The sequence below is a fragment of the Rhinatrema bivittatum genome, chromosome 8 (assembly GCF_901001135.1).
Source record: "Rhinatrema bivittatum chromosome 8, aRhiBiv1.1, whole genome shotgun sequence".
NCBI lineage: Eukaryota > Metazoa > Chordata > Amphibia > Gymnophiona > Rhinatrematidae > Rhinatrema > Rhinatrema bivittatum.
Window position 1 is genome coordinate 137,788,738 of NC_042622.1, and position 10,913 is coordinate 137,799,650.

General features: G+C 47.6%; 1 protein-coding gene across 6 annotated transcripts in view; it reads right to left on the reverse strand.

Annotated features, from left to right (window-relative positions):
• Positions 1-6,275, reverse strand: part of FBXW5 (F-box and WD repeat domain containing 5) — a 68,667-nt gene extending 62,392 nt beyond the window's left edge. The window contains exons 1-2 of one of the 6 annotated variants that reach the window (XR_003858181.1): positions 5,685-5,905; positions 2,109-2,327 (exon numbers count right to left, since the gene is read on the reverse strand). Coding sequence is in view for 4 of the 6 variants with exons in the window: in XM_029612337.1 (XP_029468197.1) it covers positions 2,109-2,301 (193 nt within the window). In the remaining 2 variants the exon portion in view is untranslated. Of the gene's footprint in view, positions 1-2,108; positions 2,328-3,927; positions 3,950-5,126; positions 5,301-5,393; positions 5,542-5,684; positions 5,911-6,254 lie in introns of those variants that run through there. The other 5 variants (XR_003858182.1, XM_029612337.1, XM_029612335.1 and 2 more) reach the window with 5 other exon arrangements.
• Between the last annotated feature and the right edge of the window lie 4,638 nt (positions 6,276-10,913).

Genomic DNA, 10,913 nt, shown 5'->3' on the forward strand with positions numbered 1-10,913 from the left:
TGGGGATTCAATCTCCGGGCTAAATTTGTCTGTCCTGCCGAGGAGGGGCCTTCCTAGGCAGAGCAGAGCCCCTCGCGCAACAAGGGCTGCCCACAAGTGAGGCAGGCTGCTGGCCGCGGCATCCACAATTAAGAGGAGCCACGCTGAGAGAAAAAAAGTTAAAAATAGCTTTGATTGGCAGCCCGCCGGCAAGAGTGAAGCAGGGGAGAAAAACCTGCTGACTCCTGCCTGTCTGGCTGTTTGTTCGAATCACAGGTAAGTAAAATTAAAAAATTTACCAATAAATTATTATTATATTGCTGTTCTTTTTTCAAAGTCTGATTTTTTTTTTCAACTTAGACTGAGCACAGCAATGGAGCTCTAAGCTCCCTAGGCAGCCAGGGGGGGGGGGAGATGAAAACTGGACCACCAGCCCCGGTCCCCACACCTGGAAGCACTCACGGACTCAGGCTATGCTCCGCACAAGGGCGAAGCCCCCCTGAGTCCGGCAAGAGCCAGGAGATGGGGCCTTCTCCTGCACAGAAGAAAACTTAACTCCTATTTTTTTTTTTTTTTTACAGAGAGAAAGCCAATCAAGATCCTAAGGAAGAAGTACTTGCTTGATCCAAAGAAAGGAAGAAAAGAAGGCTGACTAACCTAAATCAGGAGACCGAAGGGTGAGCTGATCCACCTGCTGGAGACAGACAAATACTGAAGGGCTACAGGGTAGGCTCTGTCCTCATATAGGATACCCTTTCAGTTTTGGTCTGTCTCCACCTGCTGGAAAGGAGGCTCAACCCACAGTCTGGACTGATCCGGGTACGTACAGGGAACTACGCACAGATTTATGCGCTTAGCAATATGCACAAAATGCGCTGAAATACGCACACAGAAAATGTACAGCCATATGCACGCAAAACGCGCTGAACGATGCGCTTAACTAGACATACAATATACGCACAAAAGTATGCACACAACAGGGGATGCAGATTTAGGCGCAGAAGACGGCACACGACGTCACATACAAAAATGTCTGAAGGAACTGCCGCAATCTACTACTCGGCCCGGAAAGAAAGCCTGAGAGCAGAGACTAGCCAAAAGGCTCTTCAACCTGCCGTGCCTGAGCCACCTGCACAGCTCACAAAACTCCCCAGTGACATGAGCAGGAGATGCCAAACGCCAAGGAGAAAGACCCACTAGGAAGTAGCTTTACTAAAATACATCTGGTTTGGTTTTTTTTAATTAAAAACTTTACCTATGGGGGAGAGGGTGATTGCCTTCACCGTCTCTCAGCCTGCAACTGCTAACTTTTTTTTTTTTTTAAGTCCACACTAGTACAAGGTTTACCGGACTGAAGGCTCTCAATTGAGGGAGGGAACCAACGATATCACCTCAGGAGGCAGTGCTATATAACCTTCTTGTCTATCTTCTGTTTTCTTCTATGTCTCCTTTTTTTTTTTTTTTAAAGGCAATCCTCAGTAGGGAAATGGAACCCCCATCTGCTGGAGAATATTAGTGGGCTGTTGTCGGGTCAGGACTATATATCAGTAACAGCTTCTTATTCAGTCTCTATCTGCTGGCAGAGGTGCATAACCCATTACTGGGGATTGGCCTGCCTGAATGCAGAGGAAACTGGGGATACAATAGAAACCTTAGCATACTCTCAAAGCATCATTCCAACCAAGACAACACACATATTGTACAACAAAACTATATGCATCCACCCCCCCCCCCCCCCCAAACCCAAGGAAATATTTAAACCTAGTTATAGGCATACACCAAAATGTTGCTGTAAGTCAGTTCGCTAAGCACTCACTATAGAATGAAGCTCAATGCTTCTTCCTTCTTTCCTGGCGGTTGTGAGCACTGCCTCTGAAGCAAACCTCACCACAGCTAGCCCAAGAAGCAAGACTAGGCTTGGAATTATGTTTTTAGATCATATTTGCCATTACATAAATATAACCCTGAAAAGTCTAGTTTTTCAGAGCTTGTAGCCATTCCTTAGGATAAATATTGGGCTAGGAAAAAGGGATTAAATTCTTCCACTCCCTCTATTGTTTATATCAGAAATTTATGACTGTTGTTATGATTTATCACCGTGGTTAAATTTATGATATGCAAAATCTTACCTGGATGCCGTGGCACATCTCTGTCAACCCTGTAATATTGGTAAAAGAGCTTTTTCCACAAGAACTCATCCCGGGCCACAGCATGCCACTGCCGACATACCAGCCCCACAGACAGCACGTCTTCATGGTCAAGGCTTAGAAAAATCTGATAGAGAATACTGTCAGGGAGGAGGGGATAACCCCCAGTGTCCATCGTGTCATTCTGTCACCAGCAGCACTCTGAAAAATATACAACCACACCTAATCATGCACCATAATGATATCCAGAAGCAAAGAAGAAAATTAATTTAATTAAATGAATGCACAGGTTGGGTTGGCTGGCCTTTTTCTGCTCTTATCTACTATGTTACCAGATTGCTATAATAACCCCTTAAAATGTTTTGTTCTAAGCCGCCTTCCCAGGAATTTAAGTCCTCTTTGAAATCATTACTACAGGAATTTCATCTTTTTGGGTCCTTTTCAGGATTGAAATTACACCTAGATAAATCAGAAGTTCTTGCAACTCTAAATCAGGTTAAGGCAATTGGGGCTCAGAATTTCCACTGCCATGGGCTGAAGAGTCTTTTGGATATTTGGGAATTATACTACCTACTGATCTTAAACATCTCTGTAAGTATATTACTCACGAAAACTAAGTTTCAATGGCAAATTGTTTCCCCTTTTGTTGTTAGTAATTTTAAATAAATTGTTTTCGTCCTATTTCTAAAGTGGCTCTATACCCTTTAACTTTTGCCTATTCAGTTACTGAGGAAAAGTGTATTAACTTTAAATAGGTATCTATGGGGTTGGTGGACGGCTTGACGCCCTTCAAGAACCGAATCACATCCTGGTGAGCCGCCAAGGGATGACCTTCGACTTTACCGAGAAGGGAGCCGAGAGCAGACACTTGCACGCACAATGAACTGAAGGAAAGACCCTTGGAGAGTTCCTCCTGGAGGAAGGAAAGTACCAATGAAATCGGAGCGGAGCGTGCCAAGACAGCCAATTCCGCACAAACGGTCTCAAAAACTTTCCAAACGCGTACATAAGTCAGAGAAGAAGACTGCTTACGAGCCCGCAGTAGAGTGGAGATAACTTCCTCCTTATAGCCTTTACGCCTCAGGCGTCTCCGTTCAAAAGCCAGGCCACTAGACAAAAGCGATCGGCCTGGTCGAAAAATACGGGCCCCTGCCGAAGCAGACGAGGAAGATGGCCGAGACGAAGAGGCCCGTCCGTCGCCAGGTTGACGAGATCCGCGAACCACAGTCTGCGAGGCCATTCGGGTGCTACCAGAACAACTGGCCCTTTGTGGAGTTCTATTCTTCGGAGAACTTTTTCCACCAGAGGCCACGAAGGACGTCTGTGGGCCGGGGAGAGCTAGAGCATCCACTCCCTCCGAACAGTGCTCCCTCCAGTGGCTGAAGAATCTGTTGGCCTTGGCATTGCGCAAGGTTGCCATGAGGTCAACCCCACCTGTTGACGATCAAATCCATGACTTCTTCCGAGAGTTCCCACTCTCCCGGATAGAGAGACTGGCGACTGAGGAAATCGGCCTGTACATTCTCCTTGCCTGCTATATGGGAGGCCGCCAGGTAATCCAGATGATGCTCATATAAACTAAAACTAATTATCAGAATAAAATTAGAAACATCACAAATTATGAGGTTTGTGATCAAAGATAAAAAACCCTGAAAATGTAGGAGGTATAGGTGGGGGATATGTAATTAATTTAACGCACTAAATAGAAATAAATGTGCGAGGCATAGGGACCTTTGTTTGCAATTTTATTTTTCTTTGAAATTTATCAATGTTTATTACAACAAGAAAAAAAAAGATTTACCTGGAAAAATTAGTCTTTTCCACGGATTTCTTTCTGTTGCAATAAAAATTGATAAATTCCTAGGAAAAATAAAATAAATAAATGAAAGTTCCTGGTGGGGCAGTATTCTGTCAAGAAAAATCATGAACGATGACAATGCTCTAAACCAGGGTTCGTGGAAGCACTAGGCGACTGCCTAGAGTGCCACCATGCAGGGAGTGGAAGAGTGATGGTATGTCGTTCTTGCCGGCATGGAACAGAAGAGGAAGTGGGGTCACAGAGACTTCTACCAGCAGGACAGAGATGCCATCATTGCAGTAGGAGAAGCTTCAGGTCCATGAGGCCTAAAAAATAAGCACTGAAGGGCATGCCCATGGGGCCAAAAAAAAAGCAAAGATGCAGGAGCTTCAGTACTGACAGGCCTGCAGAGCAAAGAAAAGTAAAGCAACAGAAGTTCCAGCAGTGGCAAGCCCACAGAAATGATGAAAGGAGGCAGAGCAGGAGCTTCGATAGCAGCAAACACAGAGGAGCAAGACACCAAGCAGTGATGAGCAGGGCCAAAGAAATGAGGTGGAGCAGGAAGCTGAGCAATGGCAGGCCTGAAGAATAGAGCAGGCGCAGTCAAAGCTCAAAGAAAGAGAAGATTATGGCTGTAGCTATTGCTTTCATAGACTCATTCCTACTTACTGTTTATCTTTCGTTTACTTGAATAGTTACCCCAGTTTTTTATTCTTGTTAATTGTAAACCGATCCGATATGGTTATTTACTATGAAGGTCGGTATATAAAACTGTTAAATAAATAAATAAATAAATAGAGGGAGAAAGTAAGTGCGTGAGCATTCTTGTGTATGTGTGTGGGACAGCATGTATAAGCGTGTGAGAATGTGTTTATGAACATGAGAGAGTGCGTGTGTGAGGGAGAGAAAAGTCTGTGTGCATAACCACCCCTTGGTAAGCCACATTCTCACAGCAGCTGGAAATCAAAGTTTACAGATATGGAGAGCAGCGGATATTTTTTTAATATTTATTAGTTTTATATTGTTTGCTGCTTTGAAATAGGTTATGATGTTTGGAAATTAAAAAAAAAAATAGAATTTAATGAATTTGATATAACACATCTAGCAAGAACATCCACTGTTCTAAATATATAATTTTTAACGGTGTGCGTGAGGAGGGCCGAGGCACAAAGCTGTAAGGGTCCCCAGACACGCCAAATTACCTTGCACCAGCTCTGTTCTAAATCAGACAAGAAACAAAGTTAAAACAAAAAACATCTCTATTGAGGGAGGAAAGAAGATTCACAGCGTTCTGCCCCGCAATTAATGCTACAAAGTGCTAACAGAGATCTCAAGAAGCAGAGAGCGTGTCAACGGTGGATACCAGACTGGTCCGCAAAGCTTGAACAAAAAAAAGCAGCCTCTAGGGCTCGGATGGCAAACTCTAGACTTCACGTGACACAAAACAAATATTCATGACAGTTGCATACATTTCATACAGGAGTTATATTAATTTGCATAATTTGGTTAGCTGGAAAAGCAAGCTTATTTGTGGCACTCAAGGACCGGAGTTCACTGTTCTGAGGGTCGCAACATGTGAAACAAACGTCTGTCTACTGAGACACAACAGGGGCGCAACCCAGAAGCGGGTCGAGTCTCTCTTCACACTGAGGAGCGCAGCCCTGCAACCAGACGGGTCTCTGGAATAACAGACCGGAATACATAGTGGGAAATAAAAAGAGCCGCTAAACAGCACTGTGAACCGCGATCCCTTACTTTACCTTTCTCTTCAGCGGCCTTTTACATTCACTTCCGCCCTTCTCCGGCACTTCCGTTCGCTAGCGCCCTCCCCCCACCCGGCAAGAAATTTCCAGGCACAACTAATCCAAATCCTCATTCCTCAGCATCAGTCGACAGGCAAAAGTAATAGATGGCAGAGTTCAGCATTCGGCTGATCCCTTGTTCCCCTCTTAACCGTATTAGGATCTGCTTGTACCGAAGAAGAGAGCTATGCGCCACTGCCTACATCATCACGGAGCATCTGCTGCCACACTGCATGCTGGGATTATAGTTCCAGTCATATCTTGTATGTCACTGTGGCAATAAAATGCTTCGGACTGTTAGTGAACCGGGCCCCGGGCTCCAGCGGAATCGCCCTGGGAGAACGGGGGTCGGGAAGGCGGAAGCTGGCTGATCACGCTCGTAGTGGGAGGCGATGAGCCGTAGCACTTTGGCCCCAACCTCACCGACTGTTGTTCCGAACAATTCGGAACACCCCTGATGCGGTTCAAGACACAAGTGGCATCCCGGCGGTAGAGGAGGAGAAAGAGAGCGAATTTGCTGTTGCTCACCTCCACCTCCTGCCAGCCGGATCAGTATAGGAAGCGGGATTCCACAGGCCAAAAGAGCTAAGGGAGAGTGAGTAAATGGATGTATCCAGGGGCAGCTCAAGGCAACTTGCTGCCTGAGGCCAAGAATGAGATGGCGCCTCCCCCAAACAACGGTACAGGTCAACTCATTAACAGGCCGATACAGTACAGTGCGCGCCGATGGAGCGCACTGTTAGCCTGCTCTTGGACGCGCGTTTTCCCTTACCCCTTATTCACAGGTCGATACAGTATCGTTCGGTCGAAGATTGCCCGTCTGTAACGTGCTCGGAGCGCATAATTCGGGCGCGTAAGGCGATTCAGCTATACAGTCTCCAGTTTCACGCGTCCTTAGCGCTTCTTAAAACAGACGCATAACCCTTTCCGCACCCGGCATGTAAATGAACGAATTAGCTGTATAATGTATAATGAAGGAATTAGCTATTCCCCTCCGATACCGTAACGCGCGCTCAGATTATCTCCTTAGTAACCCGCTGTTTTGCCGCGGCCTTAACGTGTTAGTTTACCGCCTCCCCCTAGTAGGAGTTAGGACTGTGAGTCTAGTAACAAATCCATCGACACCGCTTAAGATACTCAAAAACAATAAAACACAATAAAAAAAAAAAGCGATACAGAGATGATCGAGAAAATGTAATGCTGTGGGACACATAAAACCTGTCAGAAGAAAAAATTAAAATTTTTAAATACCTGTCGGAGGGCCGCGTGGGTCCAGGCGGCGGTGGGGGGGGGGTGCGGGTGGACGCGCGTTAGTTTCAGACGACCGGCGGCGGGATCCGGGGGGCCGGTGGTCGCATGTTAAATCTAGGCCGCGGGCGGGTGGGCGCTTGTTCCAGGCGGCGGCGGGGGCGGGTGGACGCGCGTTAGTTTCAGACGGCTGGGGGGCGGGTGGTCGCGTGTTAAATCTAGGCCAGGTCGCACAGGCGCGCATTCATCCGCCTGGATGAGTGAATGAATGCGCGCCTGTGCGACCCCTGCGATTCGGCGCTCAAGGCAGTCACATGCCGTGACGTCACGCCTTGAGCGCCGAATCGCAGGGGTCGCACAGGCGCGCATTCATTCACTGCCGGTGGGGGCTGCCGGAGAGGCAGCCCCCACCGGCAGTGAATGAATTCATTCATCCAGGCGGCGAAAGCAGCCGGCTCCTCCGCCTGGATGAATGAATGCGCGCCTGTGCGACTCCTGCGATTCGGCGCTCAAGGCGTGACGTCACGGCATGTGACTGCCTTGAGCGCCGAATCGCAGGGGTCGCACAGGCGCGCATTCATTCATCCAGGCGGAGGAGCCGGCTGCTTTCGCCGCCCGGCCTAGATTTAACACGCCGCCCGGCCTAGATTTAACACGTGACCACCCGCCCCCCGGCCGTCTGAAACTAACGCGCGTCCACCCGCCCCGCTGCTGCCGCCGCCTGGAACAAGCGCCCACCCGCCCGCGGCCTAGATTTAACACGCGACCACCGGCCCCCCGGATCCCGCCGCCGGTCGTCTTAAACTAACGCGCGTCCACCCGCCCCCCCCCCCCCACTGCCGCCGCCTGGAACAGGCGCCCACCCGCCCGCGGCCTAGATTTAACACGCGACCACCAGCCCCCCGGATCCCGCTGGCCGCCTGGACCCACGCGGCCCTCCGACAGGTATTTAAAAATTTTGTTTTTTACACTTCCTGGTGCCTGTCATTTGAAATGACAGGTACCAGCGCACCCAGGTTACTGTATAGGCACTGTATTAAGCGCCTATACAGTAAAATGGGTTACGCGGGCATAACCCTTCCCTAACGCTTTACAGCCGCGCCATGCATTTGCATGCAATTAGAAGAGAGTATCAGGCGCTAGGTCAAGAGAACTGTGGGTGCGGGGAGGAAGGGTGCGCCTGACACTGCCGCACTGTTTCTACCGCGGCCTTACTGTATCGACCCGTAAGTGAGTTGCTCAGTGAGTCTTGAATTTTTTGGATGTGCAGTCTTTATTTTTCTGGGTACTGTGAAACCCCAGGTTTGAGGAGTCACACTGTCCCCAGAAAACCCTCATGAAGGAGCAGGTGGTACGGTACTTGCCCCATATCCAAGGGGAAACCCAGTTGGTGGGTGGGAGGTTGTCAGAAGAGATGCACATGTGCAGGAGCAGGCAAGGCCTCTGCAGTGCTTGCTAGGGCCCTCAAGGTCCAAGCAAGTGAGCAAGGGTTTAACCTACAAGTGTCAGCAGCAGCAGCTCTTGCTTTACTTCTGCTATGAAGGAAGAGATGTGATGTGTGCTCTTCATTCCTGCCATGAATATTTAATTCTGGGTGGCTGGGGAGGAGCCAGAAGCAGCAGAAGCTCTTGCTCTGTTTCCTCTGTGAACATTTAATTCTTGGGGTGGGAGGCTGCAGGAAGGAGCCAAAGATGAGGCAGGAGCTCTTGTTCCACTCTCCAGTCCTTATGAGTATTTAATTCAAGGGGGGGGGGATGACCCAAAGATGTGGCAGCAGATCATGCTCACTCCTGCCGTGAACATTTGATTATGGGGGTGCAGGAGAGGAGTCAGAGACAAGGAGCCGAAGCTCCCACCATGAACTGCTGGTTTGCAGCTGTGGCAGCGGGCTGCCTGGGATTGAGCTGTGGGTCTCATCTGGATCTGGATGTTTCACAGCCTTGATCTAAATAATCAAAGTATGCAAGATCTGGCCAATCCCATGTGAATTTTAACCCAGAAGTTTGCTGTGATAATACAAAAGTACACATCTAGTTTTGCTTTCTTTATTGCCCCCTCAAAAATACCCATGCCTGCTTTTTGTGAGGGCACTTTGTTAAGGAAAAACTCTGCATGTAGTTTCCTAACTCCAAACCAGAAATGTTTACAAAACTACATGTAAAAGTCCATGCCTTGTTGATATATGCTCCTACTTTTACTCATGTAAAGGATGGACAATAACCAAACAGTCCATTTCTATGGATATAAAGAGCATTTTACCTGGGGAAATTGTTTTTATTATTGCCCTCCCTGTATATAATGGTGATGTGTGTTTGGCCTTGCACATTTTAAAGTCTGAACCTTGCTTTAAAAGATCAAATAAAGAAATATGAGCCATCAAGAAGAATGAGTGACTTCACCCCGTTCCCTCCCTCCTTTAAAACCCTCTCTCCTTCCATCCCCTCCCTATCTCCAGTCCTTGTCCCCCACTTAATACCCTGTTTCCTTCCATATTGTGATCTCATTGCTGTAACACCCTCGACTCCCCTACCCCCACTCCTCTTACATGTCCCACACGTCTTCTTTCCACATGTCCATGTAAGTCTTCCCTCACCTTCACCCTCTTCTGGTCTAACCTCCCCTTCCATGAAAGATGTTCCCTATTCACCTTCTCCCAGACACCGTGTCCCTTTCCCATGCCACTTCCATCTATGACGCCCTTCCCTTTTTCCTTTTCTCACCATCATCAATACCAGTTCAGAACCCGATAAGTCACCAGCTACTCTCAAGAAAGCTACAGTCTTTCTGGTTCTGAAAAAAATACCCATCTTCTACCAAATATTCCTGAAAACTATTGATCCTATCTCAAGTTTTCCTGTCTTGTCTAAAATTATTCAAAAAGTAGTTCAAGTTCAACTCTCGGGCTTTCTAGAGAAGATGTTAGTGTTTCATCCTAAACAAGCAGGTTGCAGGAAGTGCTTCAGAATGCAGACAGCACTCACTGTCCCTTTAAGCAGTCCTATAGGTTTTTCCTCTTCTTTGTCAGCTCTGGTTAGATGTTGTGTTACTTGTTTTAACATGATGCATTTATTATGGCCATTTATAGCATGGAATTTTATTCTTTGTACATTGCATTGCTTTACTTTTGTAAGATTTTGTGATTAAGCAAGCTAATACATCATAATCAGAAAGAAAACATGACAGACAATTCAACAGGAAATCAGTAACAGTGAAATGAATACAAATCACAATGTCCAGAACAAAATAAAAATAATCCGAGTGAAATTAAACTTTGTAGGCTCTTTCAAAAAGCCAAGTATTGAGGCTTTTCCTAAAAATCCTGAATTCTTTCTCACTTTGTAAAGACGGAGGACGGGTATTCCAAAATATGCAGCTAAATAGGAAAACCCCCTCTCTTGCATGCTCCAGACAAATTTCTCTAGGAGAGGGAAGTGGAAGTAAAGCCAGCAGAGATGAAGGTAATAACCTTGCAGGTGTTGTGCTTGGGGGTGGACCCTTGGCCTGTGGTAGTACAGGGACTGTCCACAGGGGCGGAGCATGGAAGGAGACAGAGGCATTGTAGAGCTTCACCACTGGAAGCCCGAGGTCCCCCCAGGAGGAGCCCGTAGGGACCCGGGCTGCTTGGACTTAGGTGGGCCTCGCAGGGTCTCCTGGGAGAGTGTAAGTCCGGCGTGCCCACGGATGCTCGAGGAGCGCTATCGTGTTCGAGGCTGGAATCAGGTTGAAGCAAGGAAAACCAGAATAGTGATGGCGATGACAAGGCTAGGGACAGAGCCAGAATCAGGAGCAAGGTCAGGCAGGCAAAGGTCAAAGTCCAGAAGTCAGTCCAAGGGGTAGTCGACGAAGCAAGGGTCAGGAACCAGAGATCAGACAAGGTCAAAGAGCAGGCGAAGGTCTTGGGCAGGCAGCAGGCAAGCAAGCAGTCAAGAGCAAGCTGAG